General features: G+C 41.2%; 2 protein-coding genes across 2 annotated transcripts in view; both read right to left on the bottom strand.

Annotated features, from left to right (window-relative positions):
* LOC135946824 (leucine-rich repeats and immunoglobulin-like domains protein 3) overlaps positions 1-23,576 on the bottom strand; it is a 48,585-nt gene that overhangs the window by 22,773 nt on the left and 2,236 nt on the right. Inside the window, exons 2-7 of the mRNA XM_065495239.1 lie at positions 10,854-11,052; positions 3,331-3,528; positions 3,033-3,275; positions 1,308-1,523; positions 1,128-1,236; positions 459-576 (exon numbers count right to left, since the gene is read on the bottom strand). The gene's annotated coding sequence lies outside the window, so the exon portion shown is untranslated. The remainder of the gene's footprint in view (positions 1-458; positions 577-1,127; positions 1,237-1,307; positions 1,524-3,032; positions 3,276-3,330; positions 3,529-10,853; positions 11,053-23,576) is intronic.
* LOC135946411 (glycine, alanine and asparagine-rich protein-like) lies at positions 10,897-22,660 on the bottom strand. The gene is made up of 5 exons (XM_065494620.1): positions 22,103-22,660; positions 19,419-19,748; positions 19,131-19,304; positions 12,351-12,869; positions 10,897-11,052 (listed from the first exon to the last, which is right to left on the bottom strand). The coding sequence occupies exons 1-5, from the start codon at positions 22,658-22,660 to the stop codon at positions 10,897-10,899; spliced, it is 1,737 nt and encodes a 578-aa protein (XP_065350692.1).

The raw sequence follows: 23,576 nt of genomic DNA, 5'->3' as shown, positions 1-23,576 counted from the left end.
ATTCGCGCGTGTATTATTATGACGTCACGTAGGCTGCTGCGCGGCAATAAAAACCAGTGTCCCGCCGGTAATCAAAGAAAGCTGCGCACTCGTGTTAATTGAAGGCAGGGACGAGGCGCGCGCGCTAGTTTGTGCATAAATCGTGTGCCGCTTGCAATAATATCTCTTAATTAAACCGCCATTTGTATTCTCCGAAAGCGGGAAAGTCGTGCTCGAGACCGTGATTAGCCATTTAGAGAGTAAGAGGTGCATTTCTTTCACCGCAACTCTTTCGACACGAAATTATGATGTCGACGATGTAACATATACGTGCTATTTGGAATTTCAACAATAAAATAATAAAATTTAACAAAAACAATTACCAAATTCGGAATTTTAAGCAAACTAGAAACGTCCTTGACGAAATACGTTCGAGCCGAGAATGTGCTGCAAATAATTTATTGGAATTTGCTACTCACTCCGCATGGAGGATGGTTTGCTTCTGGATGGGTGTGGTGCGTGGGATGGACTCGGTATACAGCAGGCCGGGCGGTCGGGACAGCTGGCCGCTCAACAGGGCGTCTTTCTGCTCGGGCACTGCAACAACAACCACCAAACAACTATAGCTTTTACCTCAGTAAAAAATTATGTGCTCGGAACTTGCTATAAATCAAATCTCTGAAAACGCAAATCTTTGCATTGCGTAACGTCTTTTTTCCCTTCTCCAATAATGTACCATCCTTGTCAAAGCTCGTGTGCTGAGAATGCGATTTGTTGGAGAATTTTTTAAAACCCATTTTACAATATCCTGCCAGATATTTCAAGATAGGACCGGTTTGAATTATTTAAACAGGCTGGACAAAGCGAGTGAAAAATTACACGATTTTAAATTAAATAAATCCGAGTTTAAAACTTATTCCCTTTTAATTTGTACGCCCGACATTCACCGAATAAATTAAATTAAAAACTGCCAGCGGTGACGTCTCAGAGGAGAACGCTTCCAGAATTATGTCCGGCAGCGTCCAAAAGAATCAAGTGGGTCAAAGGGAAATTTAAAGGAGAAAGGAAACAGCAGAGTTTTACCCAACTGCGCCAGAGACACAGGCGGGGTCGCCCTGCTTATAAAAGAAAGAAGAAACTGTACACACCCAAAATGTAGCCGTGGTCCTCGATTTCACCTGGTGATCGCTGGCCGCCTCGCTGGCACCTCAAACACTACTGCTGCAGACCAGCACCGCACACGTCACCCTCCAGTCGCTGCCAGTAATAAAATAATGACTCTAATGAGTAAGGAGAGTAGAAACGGCAGTTTTAAAGGTCGCGCGTACCTTGGCCGACTTTTCCAGCTTCTCGTTGGCCTCGAGGAGCCGCTGCTGCAGCTGCTGCTTGTCCACCTCCAGCCTTTCCACGGTCGAGTGCTGCGTGTCCAGCGACTGCCGCAGCCCCTCCAGCTCCTTCTGCTTTTCGTCCAGCTTTATCTGGATCTCGACGATGATCTTCCGCTGGTCCTCCAGGAGTTTGTCCTTCTGACACAGCTCATTGATCTGTAAACAACAATTTTACGTTTTTTTATTGTAATTATTTTGCAGCGTGCACTTTTGAGTGCTCTGTTTCCGCGGGTTCACACTATTGAGGGCAAAAGAGGGAAGCAATTTGAAATATTGGAGAGGAATGAGCATTAAATTAGTTGATGTTTGTAACAGACTGCCACTGGATTTATTTTAGACCATTGGTGATTTTTCTGAAACTCCTGACTTCAATTCCGCAACGATTTTAATTTATAAATGGTTCCAAATTTCAGCGTTTTTTTTAATTTATTCACTTTTTAACGTAGCCATAGACTAGCACCGCGCACATCATCCTCCAGTCGTTGTCGCTGCCAGACTGATGACAAAGAATAAAGACTGAGACTGCCAGTGCCACCGCCAGCAGCCAACCGCGCATGCACACTTGTGCATGCTGTGCCTGGCTCCGCCTCCTGCTTCACATGCAACACGTTGGCGTTTGGCCCGCGAAATCAGCGTGCACAGCACACACTCGCGCTCTCCTTTCATCCTCATACCAAGACAATTTAATTAAAATTTTACAAGATCAATTTTTTCTAACTATTGCCAAGTTCAAGGAACTCGATTAAAATTTTCAAATAAATATTTAGTTAATTTTACGGATTTTGTAAGAATTTTAATTTGCATAATTTTTAATTTCTAATAAATTAGTAACTCATTTTTAAATTTCACGATTATAGTTGAAAAAATGTCCTTTGTGCGGTGTGAAAAATACAAACTTGCGACTCTAGCAGTATTAATATTTTCAAGCAGTAATTAGATCTCCGTGTGTCTCAGAAGTGACAGTAAGCATATTCTGAGCATATGAACCAACCGTGCAATTAATATATTTTCCTAATTTCAGCCGAATCAAAACACATTACAGGACAAATTAAAAAAAAACTGGATCAATCAGTTAAGAGACCAAAGGAGTAGTTTTAATTCAATTTAAATATTTTCCAATTGCAATATTCTTAAAAACGAAGGCTCAAAAGGCTAGTCTGAAAGAATCACTCAAGCTCACATATTTGAAACCTGCCTTATATAGGAACACTTTTGATGTGCTTTTTATACGTTTAAAAACGGTAATAGATATAAAAATTAAAAAAAAAACGCCTTAAATATCAAAAATGGTTCACGAAACTCAACCTTTGATCTCAACCGATGACCTTAATCATCCTGGAGAGTAGCTCTTTCATTCTTAAGACTTTCTAAGAGAAAAACTCGCTTTTTTAATTTCAAATTAAATTTAAAAAACAAGCGATGACCACTCTAAAATTACCAAATACAAACAAAATTACATAAAACTGTCTTAGAACTAACTTTTAGAGACTTGTCTGATTTTTTACATTGGGTTTATTAAAAAATAATTTTCAAATTGTTCCGCATTTAACCTGACAAAAACCAGATATACGTAGTAGTTCAGACTATCTGGTTTGAGTTTAATACATTTTATTTAGCTTTTTTCCACTATCAGTTTTCGCAACAAAGAAAACCATTTTTCCAAACCTTTTAAATCGCTGCCAGCACTGTTGGGGCTTGTTTTCCTCAGCGGTTGGTGGATTCTAGAGGGCATCAAGCGCCTTGACGATGCTGTCCATGTGGATCAGCTGGAAGAAGCGTTCGTGCGGCGTCTCTAGCGTCACGCTGCGCAATGGGTCAGCGTGGCCAGCCACTCGAGCAGGTCCTTGCGTCTTTGATTCCATCCTATATGTGGAATTGGACAGCTCCTTGCCTTTCAGCAAGACAAACCTATGATAGGCAACTGGATAGTTCGCAAATTTTAAAAATAATTTCTTTTTTATACTTGGCAGGGTTCTTCGTGGCCCCAAAAAAGGCTTTGCCGCCGTCTGCACCGCCTCGAAGGTGCTTTTCCACGCCTGCGACATGCTGTGCGCCGCCGTGACGAAGCAATCTGGGGATCTCAAATCCGATGCCCGCGCGCCTCCTTCTTCGCTCAGCCACTGGCGCAGCGCCATCTGCTTGCCCACACTCGCTAAACCACCTAACAAATCAATTAAATTTTTCTATTAAATTATCTGCAAGAGTGATAAAGATAATAATTGATTTTGAGTTGAGGCAAATGATGGTGTACAACTTCTATTTTAAAATAAAAAATTTTCTACGCACAACTGATAATGACGCTGAGAAATATTAAAGAGCTAATATAAATAAACCATCTAATTGAGAGTGGAATTTGCGAGACAGAAAATTACATTTCCACTCAGAGATCTAATAGTTCAAAACAGCAGCCATAGAGAAATTTCACAAAAGAGGCAAACTCGCCGGTCTGGCATAGATAAGCAAGAACTGCTTTTCAATCAAATTGTGCGCGCGTGTCTATGGGAGACTGCAATCGCAACACCAATTTACCGCTTGTTACACGGAACTTTTGCTTGCCCACTGCGTGACCTGACAATTAATTAACAGAGCCAGCTCCGAAGAGGCTCGCTGGTCACAGCACAGAGCTCGGCCCTCTATTTTCCACTCGAATTGTTACACCTAGCAACGTATTTACATATTTTATGATCGCCGCTTGCTCTCTGGCTTGGCGATTGTAATTTTTTATTTCAGTTTTTAATGCAGAAATTAGCGGCCAGTGCAGAGTACATCGTGATTTTCAAAAATTATTCATTTATAAATAATCCTGACATACCAATTATGATATTCAACATTTTTAAGATAGTGTTTTGCCAACCGTCTCGCTCTGCGACACAACTGCTCTTTAATTTTTCTGTTTGAACGATTCACAGCATAGTGGTAATTGATGCTCAGGACCGGTGAAATTAGATTGAAAATTTTCATCGGTGTCAGACGGTGCCTGCAATTGTTGCAGCTTCACTTCATGAATTGCATGCAACATATGTGTCATATCCTGCTCGCAGCTTTTGTCAGGGAATTGACATTTTAAGGAATCGTCGAGGGCGTCATGACAATCTACTCGATGGTGCTCAGCATCTCCTGCTGCAGCACTCGACGAACCGCAACTGGCAGATGCAGCTCCCGCACTGCGGCCAGATCAAACCTCGACGCCGCCTCCGGATACTGCCTCATCGCCTTGAGCTGCCACACCACAAGTTCCGGCTGTGCCCGCTGCGATTCCAGCTCCTCCAGTCCAACCTGGCCTTCGCCAGGGCCTTCTGCGCGGTCAGCTCGGCCTCCTTGAACTGCTCCGTCGCGTCCACGCGCCGCACCAACTTCTCGTTGCGACGCATTCCGGGGTCTTCCAGTCAGTCTTGGCTAATCCAGATCTTCCTTCAACTCCGCCGGTTGTTGTCCTCCAGGCCATCTCTGCGGTCCTCACCAGTCCTCCTCGTCTTCCACGTCCAAGTCCTCCAGATCCATGCCAGCGTATGGGAAAGCAGCTCATTTTATTAATTTAGCCCGAAATCTTAATCTGGTTTACAAATCCATTGAAAAATACATAAAAATTATGTTCAAATTCAAGAATTTTAACTTTCAATTTAAATTCGCTGAATAATAATTTATAATACAAAGAAAACACGGTTAAATTTGAATATATTTCAAAGAAAAATAAATAATAAATATTGAAATGCGATAAAATATAATAAAATAAAATTCATTACATTAATTCAGAACTAAGCATTAAATCTAACCAAATAATTATTTATATAATACTGATAACCATTTGAAACAATAAAATCTAATTTAAATTCCATTTATAAAAATCCCAAGGCATCCTTATTATTCAGCTAAAATTCAATAAATAAAAATTTAAATGTTAAATATTAATATAGATAGAAAAAAATAAATTATTAAATTAAATGTAAATTTAAATAAAATAATTTATATTATTTAATTCTAAAAATTATAATTGTGTTAAAATATTTTTCGGCGTTTCTTTGAAGTGCAAATTTTAATTCATTAACCCTTCTCCGTAATCGCACAAAAATTGCTCTATATCAATTTAAAAATTTTCAAACTCTAATTTCATCTGAAACCACCAGCAATAAAATGTTATTTCCTCTAGGCGAGCGCGTTTGTCTCCATTTTGAAAGCTAAAAAATATTAAAAAAATATTATTTACAGCGTGAAAAACAAATCTGTGCTTCTGAGGAGATTGAGAACAGTCTAGTGATGGATTTTGAAATTCTGATTGCTAAAATCCGGGATCAGGCAAAAATTAAAAAAATTGTTTTACACGCGATTTTGAAACTTTGAAACGCCAAATCTCGGGTTCTGAGTATCTCAATTACCAAATCTCACTACCGTTGGACTCGTCTCAATCTCCTTTGATCAGGTGGAGGGTTTAAAAGGTGCTTAAACTCATCCCCTTTCATCCCCAATGCCACAATTTTAATACTAAGCGACTGCCGTTCCTGTTGTCGCCGCTCCTTGTTTTGCATCTTTCGAGCTGTGTGACATCTTATTGGCAGAGAGCAAGCTCCCCAAAACCGATTTGTTGGTTAGAGCAGGTCAAGTCGAGTGCAACGGTGGCTAATTTCTTCAATTGTGACCCTTAAAACCCGAGTTTTGGAGTTGGAAAAATGACGAAATGAAACAGAAATGTGCAGCTTTTTGAGATTTTTGGTATTTCCACCTACAAATCTCGTGTTCTATTGAACAGACTTGCAGAAACTAACAACCATTGCACTCGACTTGACCTGCTCTAACAGACAGGTCGGTTTGTGGAGCTTGCTCTCTGCCAATAAGATGTCACACAACTCGAAAGATGAAAAACAAGGAGCGGCGACAGGAACGGCGGTCGCTTGTTATTAAAATTGTGGCACTGGGGATGAAAGGGGACGAGTTTAAGCTACTTTTAAACCCTCCAACTGCTCAGAGGAGATTGAGACGTGTCCAACGGTAGTGAGATTTGGTAATTGAGATACTCAGAACCCGAGATTTGGAGGTTCAAAGTTTAAAAAACGCGCAAATACAAGCAATCTATTTCATTTTTCGTGATTTTTAAAATTCCTTATCTCGGGATTTGAAAACCAGAATTTCAAAAACTACCCACCGCCAGACTGTTCTCAATCTCTGGAGCACAAATGGGTTTGTGACGCTATATATTTAATCTTGTTTTAATAATTTGCTTCCAAAATGGAGACAAATGTAATTTCGCCTAAGATAATAAAATGTCATATACCCGGAGATTTCAGATGAAATGAGATGTTGAAAAAAATGTAATGTGATATAGATAGAGCATTTTTGTGCGATTACGGCGAAAGGTTAGTAAAATAAAAATTGCGCTCAAAAGAAACTTCGAACAACATTTCAACGGGATTAAAAAATTTCAAATAAGTATTATTATTAAGTATTTTATTTGAAAATGTTTTTAATTCATTAAAGAATTTCTAATCTATATTAATATTGAAAATATTGATTTTTATTTATTTAATTTAACCTAAATAATATTTATGCCTTTTAGGATTTAAATAAATTGAATTCAAAGTAAATTTAATTGTTTGAAATGGTTATGAGAATTGAATAAATATTTTTTAGTGCGATTTAATGATTAGTTCCGAAATAATTAACTGCTATTGATTATTATTGATTTAAACACATTTCAAAGTTATTTACCTTACATGTCTTTAATTAAAATAAAATTTAACAGGTTTTTCTTTGTTTAAAAAGATTTTTTAAAGCGAATTTGAATTGAATGAAAAATATTTTTTAATTTCTCGTTATTTTTATGATTTTTTGAAAGGATTTGTAATCTAAATTAAGATGTCTGGCTAAATTAATAAAAGGAGCTGCTTTCCCATGGGCTAGAAAGGATCAGGATTTGGACGACTCGTGGGACTGGACTGGAGGTGGAGGACTGGCGGACTAAAGGAAGGACAGAAGCAGCGAAGACGGACCCGAAGACCCCGCCGAGACGGACGGAGCGGATCAACGAGGCGCAGCAGCCCCTGGCGAAGACCAGGTCGGACGCGGCCGAGCAGCCGTCGCGCGCGGAGGGCAGCGTGCGGCAGGAGGCGTGCGCGGAGGCGGCGGACCACGTGCGCCAGCTTGAGACGGAGCTGAGCGAGTGGGACGGCGTGCACCGAAAGTGCCAATGCCTCGAGCAAGTCTCAAAGCACGACATGGAACGCCAACTGCAGCTCGCGAAGCTGGTCAAGGAGGCACTTGAACTGGTGGAGAGTGACTGCAGTGCCGCGTGCTGCAAGTGGAGTTCCAGAAGCGGCCGATCGCTTTTGACTGAGAGACTGAAACGGGCGGAACGGTTTGATTTCTCAGCCAGAACAGTCGTCGCAGCCTTTCTCGCATCTTTGCAACGGTTGAGGTGTTAAAAAGAACGAGATGAAAGCGCAAAAATAGATTTAATTAAACAGACACACAGCGTAAACGGTCCTACAGAGAGCGCCGCCGCAGGAAGCGGCGGTCGCGCTCATGCATTGCTTACGTACGCTGGTACAGCAAATTAAATATTACAATAATTTCATTGCTGCGCGTTAATTAGGTTTTAATAATAGCCGCAGCTTGATAAAAGTGCCACAATCCGCAGCCAGAACACGCGCCGCGTTGTGGCGCCCGTGATTATTTGACGAGTTCTATACTGACATCCCTATTATACGTTATAATTATATATAAGCTACATACACGCGCAGAATTGAAAGTGGTAAAAATTTAACAGCCATTTTTAGCATTTAAATATGAATAGACACGCGGGCGTTGCAAAAGCGCCACAAAGCGGCACCGGTTCTGGCTGTGGATCGTGGCGCTTTTGTCACGCAGCGGTTATTACTAAAATTATTTAACAACTTAAACGCGCAGCAATGAAATTATTATAATTTAATTTGCTATACCAGCGTACGTAAGCAATGCATGAGAGAGAGAGGATGCAGGAAGTGCGGCCGTGCTCCTGTTGCAGGCGGAAGGGTTAAATATGCGCGACCGCCGTTCCAGGCGCCGCTCTCTGGAGCACCGTTTACGCTGTGTGTCTGTTTAATTAAATCCATTTTAGCGCTTTTATCTCGTTCTTTTTTACACCTCAACCGTTGCAAAGATGCGAGAAAGGCTGTCAATGACTTAATATCATTTTTTTATCGCTCTCGCTCGCTCGAAAGAGCAGCCAAAAGGCGGTCTCTCGTCCAGCAGCAAAGCGCGGCCAGACCGGCACTTCCTTTGAGGCGATATTTTGTGACGTGACGCTCGTAAATTATGAAATGCTGAAAAGTGCCGCAGTGAAATTGGTTCGATTTAAACACCAATAAAGTGTGTCGTTGCGGTAGGGAGCGGCGCTAGGAGCGGCGGCGGTTCGCTGCCAAAAGAAAAGCGGACAGAAAAGCGACAATATACACTTTGAATTTTTTTGTCACTTTGCCATTTGATGAAATTATGCCAATAATCAATTATTGCCACCATCTGTGGCCGATATATTACATTGATCATGAGTCGCTGCTCATGCAGCTAACACAAAATCATAAGAATTTAAAAAATCTAGATGGCTTCATCAAAGAGTTCGATCTAACCGAAATTCGCTCGTGAATTAATTTTATTCAAAATATTATAAAATCATATATTATAAAATAAATTTAATTCAAATCAATTATGCATTAACACCAAACTCAATAAATTAACTAAATTGAATTTATTTTAAATGGATTATTTTTATAAAATAACAATACAAATAATGTTAAACAATTAATTAATTCAAAATGGGTCAAATTTATATTGAATGCATTATTTTTTAATTTAGGAATCCCCGTGCTGATTGAATATAGGCAAATCGAAATTTCGAAGAGAGAGCTAACTTGAAGAGGATTCTGATACAAAGACAGCTAATTGGTTTAAAAATAAGAAAATGAATGGCAATCACTTTGAACATGAAATTCCTGCCGCCAACAGAATTTCCACTCGCCGCAATCCGACACGATAAGTAAAATGAGGACGGAAGGAACGGTGCCAAGTAGAATGCATTCGGAGGGCATTATCCCGGTGGAATCGGACGAAAACCAATCGGCGGCGATTAGCTGCAAGCACCATCCTTATTTTTTCGAACAGGGACAGCACGTGCTCGTTCACGCGGCCGCAACGCCTAATGCCAAACAATAACTTTAGTTTCAACAGCTCGCAGATTCTTTCAAGTGTGCGAAAGTGTATTTGTATTCGGTTGACCAAGCGTGAATTATTAGTCACTTCATTTCCGCGAGTTGCGATTCGCCATTGCGTGCGACTGGATGCGCGCGCCAAGTCTGCTCTACATAAAGGCTACAGGAAAATTGAAATTAGAAAAATGACACTAATTTCAAACAGACGCACGCGTCAACAAGCGCACTACAAAGTGTGCTTGCGTCACGATGCAAGCAAACAGCGGAGCACGAAACAGCATCGCTATGGTTCGTTGCAAACGACAAACGTTTACTTCACAACATAAAAGGACCGCAACCGCACGATTGAAAAACGAAAAATTCCGAAAAAACAAAACAGTTCATTTAATTGATTTAATTGTGAGGAAGGGAAAATCGGCGCTGTTTGGCGTCGAATTCTTAACATCGAGTGAATGAGCGAAAAGCCCCCAGAAAAATTGCCACACACGGCACGCGTCGGACCTTTGAACCTCGCTGTCGCGGTTGAAAAGCATCGACACACGCGACACGCAACCAGCATTCAAGCTCCTGTTTTACCCTTTTTTCTTTTTCCGCACCTCTCGCTAATAGAAATCGGTGAAAAAGAGCTTGCAGTCGCGCAGCAGCGGCGAGAGTGGATTGATGCTCGGATTAAAAGTGGCAGCCGGAAATTGGCCACTCGCTACCAGCGTCCGCCGACGCGGCCGCCTGCCTGCACGAGAGTAACAAAGTGCAGCTATTAATTAGACGCGGGAATTCGTGGTCGCTGCCGCTGGGTGGAGCGGCAAGGCGCTGGCGAACACAAGCAAACGCAGCAAACTCACGCAATCACTTGACAACTTGCAATTGGACAATTTTGGTTAAATCAGACCATTCGAATCAACTCGGCGCCGGCTCGGAGCAAATAAAAATAAAACGCAGCAGCAAGTATTTCCCGGTCGACGAGCAGATAAATAAATAAACTCTCTTAAATCCTAATTCCGTCTATAAAAAGTTGTAATTTTTCCATGTTTGTACATACAGTTGTACGCCGCTGGCGTTTAATAAATCAATCAATAAATCCTATTTCGTTTCGCCGCCACGCCGATGGATTTTTAGCAAAGCGAGAGTTGAGTTGCCCGATCTCCTTTTGTTTGATTATTTAACTCGCGATTCTCTGTAATTACAGAGTGTATAAATGGGCCATTGTAATTATAACTGGAATTTAATTAAAAAAGGGGTTTCGTGAAGAAACTTTTACTAACGCCGAGTAAACAATGATGGAAATTGTGAAATATGAGATTTTTGGTCTTACCTGCGAGTCAGAAGGTGAAAGGTGAGGCTAGTCCTTGTGCTCCTCACTCCAACTTGGGCGTCGATGAGCTCGAGTCGGCGCAGCACACGACGCTGCCCATCTCACTGCGCGCCTCGCACGAGTACTGGCCGTCCAGCGTCAACTGCGCCGTCTGCCCGTCCAATGCGGCCGCTCTGAAGCCACCGGCTGCCCGCCGTCCCTGAAAAAGCACACACGCCCACATTTCAATTTTTCACCTATGATTAGACTATAAATAAATTAATATTTTAATAAGAGAACAGTTGATAGAAATTTGAAAAGTCAAATTCAGCGTGCCACGCATCTGATTTGAACCGATATTTTTTAACAGAAAAAGGTTAAAATACTTAAAAGCACTAAAATCACCAAAGGAAATCAATCACAAATAATAAAAAAAAATTATTTTAGGGTGTTTTGGCACGAAATAAACTGGATATCGCTTCGCGAGTGTAGGCAACGCCTGAATACACGCACGTCGCGCAGATTGCATACCTTGCGTGCATCAACGTCTCTATTCCGGGCGCCTGTGAAACCTACTCGCGTTTCAGGGACATTTGCAAAACGTGTGTTAAATAAGTTATAAGTTAGAATATTGTACGCATTAGATTCAACATTAGTTATATTTCGTGTAAGTACGTTTTTGAAGCTCAAATATATATATATATATATATATATATATATAATAGTCCACGAAGCAAAATCCTGCGCATCTGGGATTAAAAATCCTATAAAAAAATACTGGACACGCACTTTATTATATTTCAAAACCAATTAGATGCCCAACACATAGTTTAAAAACTTCCATTTGAAACAGCTTTAAGTTGGTATTTTACTGCCAGGATCAGCTGACAAATTCTAGTAATTTTTCTCGTGATCTCGAAATTAAAATCATGCTTATAATATATTTCCTAGAACAAAATATGATTTTTAAGCGATGTAAAGGAATGCCACTTTGCAGACTTTTTAAAAAGGCCTGGCTTTAGAATTATTAATTTGACCAAATATTAGACATATTGCCAAACTATATTTTTAACTATTGATTTTAACCAACCGACAACTATTAATTACTTATTTCCGTTCTTAATATTAGAAATGGATCTGTTGACAAATTAATTTTTTTTCAATGAGATACAGAAAATTAAAAACAAGCATTACATTGTGAAATTTTCAAGGATGGAATTCAGGGACTTGTAAGGTTTCTTATAACAATTTTTCTTTTTTGATTTATTGCGCAACAATTTGTGCGGTTATTGTTAACTTAATATAATGTATTGATTTACTTGCACACTCGCATCGATTTATTAAATTTTTTCTCTCTAGTACCCATTTAAGACTAAGGTGAAAATGGTACAAAAAAGATACAGCAATGCAAATGAAGTATAAACGGTTATTTAAATCATTTTAAAAGTTTCGACATTTATCAATTGTAATTTAGAATTTGCGACAATGGCGTGTGACTCCAGCTGCTAGCATACACACCTTGTGTGTACATCGCTTCGTCGTGCTGGTCTTTTCCGTGGTACCAGCGCATCCTGCGTCTCCAGCTGGCGCGTGACGATCGACCATCACCTCGCCAGCTTCACCAGCCACCGCGTCCACCTGGCCGCCGCCTCCACCTCGCCGCCGCATCCACCTCGCCGCCGCCTCCAGCTGCTGCCTCGTCGCCTCGAGCTGCCGCACCTCAACTTCCAACTGTGTCCGTTGCGATTCCAGCTCCTCCAGCCCAACCGGCTGCTCGGCCGCGTCCAACCTGGCCTTCGCCAGGGTCTTCTGCGCGGTCATCTCGGCCTCGTTGATCTGCTCCGTCGCGTCCAGGCTTCCAGCGTCCAGGCTTCCATTCGCGTCCAACTTCTCGTTTGCGACGCATTCCGGGATCTTCCAGTCCGTCTTGGCTGCTCCAGTCCTTCCTTCTTCTCCGCCGGTTGTTGTCCTCAGGGCCATCTCTCTGGTCCTCTCCAGTCCTCCTCGAAGTCCACTTCCAAGTCCTCCAGATCCATGCTAGCGTATGGGAAAGCAGCTCATTTTATTAATTTAGCCCGAAATCTTAATCTAGTTTACAAATCCATTGAAAAATACATAAAAATTGTATTGAAATTCAAGAAATTTACCTTTCAATTTAAATTTGCTGAATAAAAATTTATAATACAAAGAAAACGCGGTTAAATTTGAATATATTTTTAAGAAAAATAAATAATAAATATTTAAATCCGATAAAATATAATAAAATAAAATTCACTACATTAATTTAGAACTAAGCATTAAATCTAACCAAAAAATTATTTATATAATACTGATAACCATTTGAAACAATTAACTCTAATTTAAATTCCATTTATAAAAATCCTAAGGCATCCTTATTATTAAGCTTAAATTAAGTAAACAAAAATAAATACGTCGAATATTAATATAAATAGATAAAAAAATATTAATTAAATTAAATATAAATTTAAATAAAATAATTATTGTTATTATTTAATTCTAAAAATTATAATAGTGTTACAATATTTTTCGGTGTTTCTTTTGAAGTGCAAATTTTAATTCATTAAGCCTTCTCTGTAATCGCACAAAAATTGCTCTATATCAATTTAAAAATTTTCAAACTCTAATTTCATCGGAAACCACCAGCAATAAAATATTATTTCCTCTAGGAGAGTGCGTTTGTCTCAATTTTGAAACCTCAAAAATATTAAAAATATATTATTTACAGCGTGAAAAACAAATCTGTGCTTCTGGGGAGATTGAGAACAGTCTAGTGATGGATTTTGAAATTCTGATTGTTAAAATGCGGGATCAGGCAAAAATTAAAAAAATTAAAAAATTGTTTTTTCACGCGATTTTGAAACTTTGAAACGCCAAATCTCGGGTTCTGAGCATCTCAATTACCAAATCTCACTACCGTTGGACACGTCTCAATCTCCTCTGAGCAGTTGCAGGGTTTAAAAGTAGCTTAAACTCGTCCCCTTTCATCCCCAGTGCCACAATTTTAATAACAAGCGACCGCCGTTCCTGTCGCCGCTCCTTTTGTTTTGCATCTTTTGAGTTGTGTGACATCTTATTGACGGAGAGCAAGCTCCCCAAACCGACCTTTTTGTTAGAGCAGGTAAAATCGAGTGCAACGGTGGGCAGTTTCCCTGCAATTCTGATGCTTATACAACCCGAGATTTGGAGGTGGAAATACCAAAAACCTGAAAAAGTTGCACATTTCTTTTTCATTTCGTCATTTTTCCAACTCCAAACCTCGGGTTTTAAGGGTCACAATTGAAGAAATTAGCCACCGTTGCACTCGACTTGACCTGCTCTAACCAACAAATCGGTTTTGGGGAGCTTCCTCTCTGCCAATAAGATGTCACACAGCTCGAAAGATGCAAAACAAGGAGCGGCGACAGGAACGGCGGTCGCTTATTGTTAAAATTGTGGAACTGGGGATGAAAGGGGATGAGTTTATGCACCTTTTAAACCCTCCACCTGATCAAAGGAGATTGATACGAGTCCATTGGTAGTTAGATTTTGCATTAGAGATGCTCAGAGCCCGAGATTTGGAGGTTCAAAGTTTAAAAAAACACGTAAAAAACAAGCAATATATTTAACTTTTCGTGATTTGGAAAGTAATAAAATGTCATAACCGGAGATTTCAGATGATATGAGATGTTGAAAAGAATTTAAAGTGATATGGAACATTCTTTGTGCGATTACGGCGAAGAGTTAATGAAGTGAAAATTGCACTTGATAGAAACACCAAAAAACATTTCAACAGGAATATAATTTTCTGAATTTATATTAACATTAAACATATTATTTGAAAATAAATTTAATTTATTAATTAATTTTTATTCGTGTTATATTATTTTGAAAATATTTATTTTTATTTATTTAATTTTAGCTAAATAAGATTTATGCCTTAGAACTTGTATAAATAAAGGAGCTGCTTTCCCATAGGTTAGAAGGGATCTGAATCTGGAGGACGCGAGGGACAGGACTGGAGGAGGAGGACTGGCGGACTGAAGGAAGGAGAGGAATAGGAGCAGCGAAGACGGACCCGAAGACCACGGAGACGGAAGGAGCGGATCAACAAGGCGCAGCAGGCTCTGGCGAAGACCAGGTCGGACGACGCCGAGCAGCCGTCGAGCGCGGCGGCGTTGGAAGCGGCGGCGGAGGGAGCGGTGGTGGAGGCGACTGAGGTGTTTGCGGCGGCGGCGGTATCGGCGGAGGCGGAGAGGGCAGTTCGAGGCGGTGGGATAGGACAGGTCGAAACGGAGACGGCTGCTGGTGGAGGTGTAAAGTCGAGTGAGCAGCGAGGAAAGATGCTGCTGAAGCCGTGTCGCGTGCGGCAGCGTTACAGTTACAATTAAAATGTAGGCCATTTCAGACGATGCTTGCGCACCTGCATCGATTTTATTAATTTTTTTCCCTCTGGTGCAGGTAAGATTGAAGCGAGAAAATTAACAAAAAAAAATATCTCATCGAAAATTTGCCTTTTGGTTCTTTCGAAAAAAGTTTGCCCAACCAAAATGATAAAAGGATAAAAGAAAAATAAAAAAACTGAAATGTGCATGAATAGCAAACAAATTCCTTGTTGTTATCTTTGCTGTTAAAAAAATACAGTCATGGAACTATCGCATGTCATTTCAAACGTGTGGAAATATTTTCTTTTCCCAATAAATATTAATGCGGTTAAATTAAATATTTTACGCAAAGCAATTTAATCTGTCATTCACATCAAGAAAATGCTCCATTTCTGGTACACTCTCGCTCATCATTGATCTCTCGTCGGCTCCAAATTTTTTGCAATAAAAAAACTGCAAACTAAATAGAGCACGGAATAAAGTTTTCAGAAGCGTTGGCCGAAGTCGCAACTCGGTGTCGGCTGACCGACGGGAAAGAGAGTTTGCCTGCAGCGCGTTTATACGCAGCGCACGACACAAAATCGGCTTCTGCTATTATAAATCAAAATAGAGCAATAGATTTGGGCCAAACAATCAATTCTGTTCGAGGTGTAGCAGTCGTTCGTGCAAAGGTTTGGCGGCGATTTCAGCGGCGAAGGCAAATCCGAGGAGCAGGAAGGCGAAGGCGCCGGCTTCTGCTCGTCGGCGACGGCGCGGTAGTCGGCCCTGTCGCCGAATTTGCGCACGTCTCGCGCCTGCCACAACGCAAACGACGCAATTCCACGCTCGTGGCGCGCTGCAGTTGTGTTCACATTTGCTTTTTAATTTGATGCTTCGTTTCATTGGCACTAATTAGTCTAAATTGGTTCTAATTTAAGCAAACGCAAAAAAATCTTGATCATTTGGTGTGCGTTAATAGATATTGTGAAAAAGAAAAGAAAATGTTTCGACGAGCAGGTCATCTTTAAATTGAAAATCCTTCCTCGATCCAGCATAATTAAGTTTGAAAAGAATATGCTTGCTCATAAAGTAGCAGACCGAAACCGACACTGACAACTGACTTGCTCCAAGAGCGCAACGTGGAGAGTCCAGAGCGCGTGTCTCTATTTTTAACGAGAAGAGGACGCAGTCTCCCGCCGAGGCGAGACTGACGCGTGTTACGCAACCGGCGAAACACGCGTGCTGCCCGGCACAACATACAACTCGCTCTTCACATTCGTGCACATTCAGATTCAGCGCTAACAAACTAAAATTTATCCCGCTTGCCCTCATTTGTTGTCAGTGACGTAACAATCACAACAACAAAAAGGAGCTATGTGTCTATTTATCTCAAACACCCAAAAAATGCAGTCAACAAACCAACAATTAATCTGTTTCATAGTCGCCGCGAATTTGAGTGTTCATTGTTGACGGAAAGAATTTGAGAATTCGGTCTTTACGTTTCAACGCGCGGACTTCCTGCGCGTCCCTGATGTCCCTGAAGAGCAGTGTGGCCTCCGTGGGCGTGACGTCGGGCGTCAGGGACCGAGCCCGCTTACGAATCAGGTCAGGAGAGTTTTAAACCGCTTCTTTAACTTCATTCTCGCGCTCTTCGTACCTCGCGTGACTCGATTGCTAATTTTGCGTTATGCTCTCATTGGTTAGGTGCCAATCTGGTATTCGTAATAATCTTCGTCAATGTCAATAAAAGAATATTTAATCATACAGGATTAAATAGTTGCGGATTGTTATTAAAAATTTCTTTCCTCTCCTTGAAAATACTGTAAAAGCACATTTTAAACAAATTTTTAATTGCCGATGATAAGATGAACACAAACAAGCGGCGCGGCCGCGACTCGCAATGATTAGCAAGCGCCCCGCGGCGCTGCTTTGGCCTTTGCCTCCCGAGCGAGCGAGCGAGAACGCCGAAATTCGGCGCCGCCGCTGATATTCACCGCATGTGTCAGTTCCAATGCCTGCAACAAATATCATGTGTCGGTGCCGTTGCCACTCCAGCGGATGACAATCTCGAAAAATCATTTGTCACTGTCGTGTTTCGACGAGTCTTCTGATTTAGCAACATTACATTGTTTTACACTAAAAAGTCTCTTGCGGAATTAACTCTCTTTTTAAGTAAAAAAAGCGTCAAGTAATATATTCACAGCTCTATCGTCAACATTAGAATCATTAATAATCGCTACAACAGAAGAATTTTCATACCTGAACAAAGGTATTTGTTTTCGGCAATATGTGATGCTGAAAATTAGTAAAACCGCAAAGTAACTGTAAGTTAATTAATACGATTTTAGTTAATTTATCACCACAAATTTAATTAAAATGATTTAGGTCCGCAAACTTAGAGCATATTTTCAAACAAATTGCTGGCCGCGCGATTTAAAGAAAAACATAAATTTTCACGATATACTTAATTGTACAGCCAATTTCATTTTGGAGGCCGTGTGTGCAGCGGTGGCGGACAATCCGCGAGGAAGCAGGCGCTACGTGCTTCTTTTTAATTAATTTTGGCCATAAATTTGAATTGGCGCGGAGTGAAAATGCTCCGGTTTTACGGACGCTGCTGATTGCGAGAGCGGAGCGAAAACCAAATTTCAGCCACGCCTCAGCGCAAGGTGAGCGCGCCGCCGAGGCGTCAAGTGAGAAAAAAAGCAGCTAACTGACCAGACTCGTTATTACGTAATCCCTCTCCGGCCCATGCACAATCGAAAACGCACTTTATAAAGCGTGAAAAAGATTTTTGTACAGGAATCAATTCAATTTAGGATGAATTCATAGATATGTATATTTCATGAAATAACACATTATTTTATTTGTGACCTTACAAAGCCAAATTGATGAGTAGTGGATTTCGAAAGGGTGAAATCGGTGTGTTACGCTCGTTCCAAGCATCGCAACCGCGGTTATTAATCTTGTTCGGACCGCAGCTTGGCCTTGCCCACACCACCGTGCCGATTTTGCAAGTCTTGGCGCTGACGCGAGACGTCGCGTTTGACAAGTGTTGCTCACTTCTGCTTTCCAAATCGCGATTAGTGTCCAACAAAAGCTTAAACTTGTAATTTTACTGTTCAAACACATAATATTAATTATTCCTGTGAATTTGAAAAACTTTCGAAAGCCTTAACTCGAGAGAATAAAATTAGATTTCGAAAATGGGCTGAATTTAAAAATAAAAATTGGCTTCTTGGGTGGGTATACGTGCTTGCATTCGTTCTTAATAAGTTTAAGCCCTTAAATTAAATATTGAACAAAGTGTAAACATTAATGCTAGCAAGTAGCAACCAAAGAAACCGCACGCTTTGAATTTTTATCTTATAAATTTGTCCCATTTTTAACATTAATTTAATTTTCTCGACTTTGGGACGCATTTCTTGTTGTTTGGCCCTTGAAATTTTCAAAAATAAACGCGCATCATAATATTAAAATCACGCGGAACGTGGGCTCGGGTGGCGTGACCTGGCGAGGTCAGCCGCTATATGATTGATCGGTTGGAAGCAGGAGGCCTGCCGAGTAGCTGGAGGCCAGCGGCCGCGCGTTTGCGCAGTGGTCGCATAATTATTTCCCTTTGTTACGTTCAAATTGGGGCTTGCTGGGATCAGGTACGCGGGTTGTAATGGTTTTAATTAGATCAAAAGCGTTGAAGAACTATTTTTTGTGCTTTCCAATGTGAGACAATTGTTCAAACTGAAAAAATTGATACGCAATGGTAAAATTTTTTATATAAATTGCATAAATTGCATTGACAAGGTGTCAAATTAATTATTTGACTTCAATTGCGGGTTTTTATATCTCGCTGCTTGAGTACTGATGGTTTTGCAATTTCGTGGTGTTGTTGAGGGCGCGTAGCTGCAGCTGCTGACTGGCGAGTACGTCTCGTGTGCACCAGTTCTTCGTGCTGGCCCTCTCCGCGGTAGTCCAGCGCCTCCTGCGTCTCCAGATGCCGGACGTGGCCCTCGCTGCCGCCTTCAGGATCTGCACGCTGCCCGCCACATCCGTGGCAGCCTCCGCGGCTTCCTCCAGCCTCACTCGCCGCCGCCGCCAAACTCTTCCCCTCGCTCTGCCGCACCACAATTTCCGGTCGTGACCATCCTCCTGCACGACCGGCTGTTCGGCCGTGTCTTCGCCAGGGCCTGCTGCGCCTCGTCGTTCAGCTCCGTCCATCTCCGCCAACTTCGCCGCCGCCTCCGCTGCCGCTATCGGCGCCACCAGCCGCCACGAACTCGCCGACGCCGCGCTTGACGGCTGCTCGGCCGCGTCCGACCTGGTCTTCGCCGCCGCTCCCCGCCGTCCTCTCCTCCGCCGCCGCCACCACCTCTGCCACCGCTGCCGCGTCCGACCTGGTCTTCGTCAGAGCCTGCTGCGCCTCGTTGATCCGCTCCGTCCTTCTCTGCTGGTTCTTCCTTCTTCCGGTACGTCTTCGCTGCTCCTGTCCTTCCTTTAGTCCGCCAGTCCTCCACCTCCAGTCCAGTCCCACGAGTCGTCCAAGTCCTCCTGATCCATTCTTGCCCATGGGAAAGCAGCTCCTTTTATTAATTTAGCCAGACATCTTAATTTAGATTACAAATCCTTTCAAAAAATCATAAAAATAACGAGAAATTAAAAAATATTTTTCATTCAACACAAATTCGCTTTAAAAAATTTTTTAAAACAAAGCAAAATCTGTTAAATATAATTATTTATTATAAAAATTTCAATTAAAAAATGTTTAAATGTCGCTAAATAAATTAAAATAAATAGCTGTTAATTATTTCCGAACTAAATATCAAATGGTAATAAAAACACATTTATTCAATTCTCATAACCATTTGAAGCAATTAAATTTTCTTTGATCTCAATTTATTTAAGTTCTAAGGCATAAATCTTATTTGGCTGATATTAAATAAATAAAAATAATTATTTTCAATATTAATATAATACAAATAACAATTCATTAATAAATAAATTATATTTTCAAATAATATGTTTAATGTTAATATAAATTCGGAAAATTATATTCCTGTTGAAATGTTTTTTGGTGTTTCTATCAAGTGCAATTTTCATTTCATTAACTCTTCGCCGTAATCGCACAAAGAATGCTCCATATCACTTTAAATTCTTTTCAACATCTCATTTCATCTGAAATCTCCGGTTATGACATTTTATTACTTTCCAAATCACGAAAAGTTAAATATATTGCTTGTTTTTTACGCATTTTTTTAAACTTTGAACCTCCAAATCTCGGGCTCTGAGCATCTCTAATGCAAAATCTAACTACCAATGGACTCGTATCAATCTCCTTTGATCAGGTGGAGGGTTTAAAAGGTGCATAAACTCATCCCCTTTCATCCCCAGTTCCACAATTTTAACAATAAGCGACCACCGTTCCTGTCGCCGCTCCTTCTGTTTTGCATCTTTCGAGCTGTGTGACATCTTATTGGCAGAGAGCAAGCTCCCCAAAACCGATTTGTTGGTTAGAGCAGGTCAAGTCGAGTGCAACGGTGGTAATTTCTTCAATTGTGACCCTTAAAACCCGAGTTTTGGAGTTGGAAAAATGACGAAATGAAAAAGAAATGTGCAACTTTTTCAGGTTTTTGGTATTTCCACCTACAAATCTCGTGTTCTATTGAACAGACTTGCAGAAACTAACAACCATTGCACTCGACTTGACCTGCTCTAACAAACAGGTCGGTTTGGGGAGCTTGCTCTCTGCCAATAAGATGTCACACAATTCGAAAGATGCAAAACAAGGAGCGGCGACAGGAACGGCGGTCGCTTGTTATTAAAATTGTGGCATTGGGGATGGAAGGTGATGAGTTTAAGCACCTTTTAAACCCTCCACCTGATCAAAGGAGATTGAGACGAGTCCATTGGTAGGTAGATTTTGCATTAGAGATGCTCAGAGCCCGAGATTTGGAGGTTCAAAGTTTAAAAAAACACGTAAAAAAGAAATATATTTAACTTTTCGTGATTTTTCAAATTCCCAATCTTGGGATTTAAAAACCAGAATTTCAAAATCTATCAATCGCTATAGACTCTTCTCAATCTCCTCTGGAGCGCAGATGTGTTTTTGACGTTATAATTAATCTTGATTTAATAACTCGGAGATTTCAAAATGGAGACGAACGTAATTTCACCTAAGGTAATAAAATGTCATACCCGGAGATTACAGATGAAAAAAGATATTCAAAAAAATTTAAGTGACAGAGCACTTTTAGTGCGATTACGGCAAATGGTTAATAAATTGAAATTACACTTTACAGAAACACTGAAAAACATTTCAACAGGATTATAATTTTTTCGAATTAATATTAATGTTAAACATTTTATTTGAAAATATTTTTAATTTATTAATGAATTTTTTATCTATTTATATTAATATTGAAAATATTTTATTTATTTATTTGATTTTAGCAAACTATTAATTAAGTCTTAGAATTTAAGTAAATTGAATTCAAAGGAAATGTAATTGTTTCAAATGGTTATCAGAATTGGATAAATATTTTTTTGTTCGCTTTAATATTTAGTTCCTAAATTATTAGCAGCAATAGATTTAAATAATTTTACGAAATTTAAAAATTTTTTAATTTAAATTTATTTACTTTATAATAAAATTTAGCAAGATGATCTTTGTTTTAAAAATTTTTTGAAGCGAATTTGCATTGAATGAAAAATTTATTATAATTTATTGTAATTGTTATGATTGTTTGAATGTATTTGTGAACTAGATGAAGATGTCGGGCTAAATGAATAAAAGGAGCTGCTTTCCCATAGGCTAGAATGGATCTGAATCTGGAGGACTTGGAGGACGCGAGGGACTGGACTGGAGGTGGAGGACTGGCGGACTGAAGGAAGGAGAGGAGCAGCGAAGAGACGGACCCGAAGACCCCGGACACGGACGTAGCGGATCAACGAGGGAACAAGGTCGGACGCGGCTAAGCAGCTGTCAAGCGCGTCGCCGCGGCTGGTGATGGCGGTGGCGGCGTCGGAGGCGGCGGTGATTGCAGCGTCGGAGGCGGCGGAGGTGGCGGCGTCGGAGGAGGCGGAGGTGGCGGCTGTTTTGGCGGCGTCGGAGGTAACGGCGTCGGAAGCGGCGGAAGTGGCGGCGGTTTCGGCGGCGTAGTCGGTGGTGGCGTCGGAGGCGGCGGTGGTTGCAGCGTCGGCGGCGTCGGAGGTGACGGCGTCGGAAGCGGCGGAGGTGGCGGCGGCGTAGTTGGTGGTGGCGTCGGAGGTGGCGGTGGTTGGGGCAGAGGAGTCGGCGGCGGAGGTGGCGCCGGTTTCGTCGTCGACGGAGGTGGCGACAGTGGTGGAGATGGCGGCGGAGGCGGAGGTGGCGACAGTGGTGGAGATGGCGGCGGAGGCGGAGGTGGCGGCAATGGAGGCGGCAGCGGGCCACGAACGGGAGCTGGAGGCGGGTATAAGGGAAGAGATGGCCATCGAGGCGGTTGCTGACGGAGGCGGAAGGCTACGAACGGCAGCTGGAGGCAGTAGCGGCGTGCGGCAGCGTTGCGTTTTTAATTAAAAAGCAGCCCGATCGAGACACTGCTTGCACACCAGCATCGATTTTGCACCGATTTTATTAATTTTTTTCCCTCTAGTGCATATTGCGGCGAAAATATGAATAAAAATAAATAAATCATCGAAAATTTGCCTTTTGGTTCGGTTCGTAATAGGTTTACCCAACCAAAATGATACAAGGATAAAATACAAATAAAAAAACTATGAAATGTGCAGCGCTTGGAAATTTTTTTTTTCTAAATAAATAATAATGGGGTTAAAGTATATCTTTTATGCTACTTGCTTCTTTTCGCTTAATTTGGGCAATAAATTGAATTGGAAAGCCGCGCAGAATGAAAATGCTCCGGTTTTACGGACGCTGCTGATTGCGAGAGCGGAGCGAAAACCAAATTTCAGCCTCGCCTCAGCGCAAGATGAGCGAGAGGCGTCGCGGCGTCAAGTGAGAAAAAAAGCAGCTAACAGACCACGCTCGTTATTTTGTAAGCCCTCCCCGGCATATTGATAGTCGAAAACGCACTTTATAAAGTGGGAAAAAGATTTTTGTAAAGGAATGAATTCAATTTAGGTACATCCAGAGCGCACAACTGGAGCCGTTTCATTTTATTTACGAGGAGTTATAATTCGTGACATCGGACGCGCGCTTTCGTGAGATAATGAAAGGAGGAAAACACCCGTGGGAATAATCAAGAGCTGCCTACGCGAGTGCGTGTGTATTTTATTATTTTTTTTCTTTTAACGCGGCGCACGCGAGTGAGTGTTTTGCGCCGGTAGCAGAAAAGTAATTAACTGTGCGAGCAAAGGCAACAGAAGCCGAGACTCACTCTCACGCCAAAAC

This window comes from Cloeon dipterum, chromosome X (genome assembly GCF_949628265.1).
Source record: "Cloeon dipterum chromosome X, ieCloDipt1.1, whole genome shotgun sequence".
NCBI lineage: Eukaryota > Metazoa > Arthropoda > Insecta > Ephemeroptera > Baetidae > Cloeon > Cloeon dipterum.
The sequence above is the reverse complement of the archived record's forward strand: the minus strand, read 5'-3'. Positions and strand labels throughout refer to the sequence as shown.

Excerpts from the sequence above, each read along its gene's own strand:
- LOC135946411 (XM_065494620.1), bottom strand. The coding sequence starts at position 22,660 with ATGGCCATCTCTTCCCTTATACCCGCCTCCAGCTCCCGTTCGTGGCCC. Across the intron at positions 12,870-19,130 it reads AGGGCCAGCACGAAGAACTG|CATGGATCTGGAGGACTTGG; the intron begins GTGCACACGAGA and ends CCCATACGCTAG. Across the intron at positions 11,053-12,350 it reads CGAAGCGATGTACACACAAG|GGACGGCGGGCAGCCGGTGG; the intron begins GTGTGTATGCTA and ends GTGCTTTTTCAG.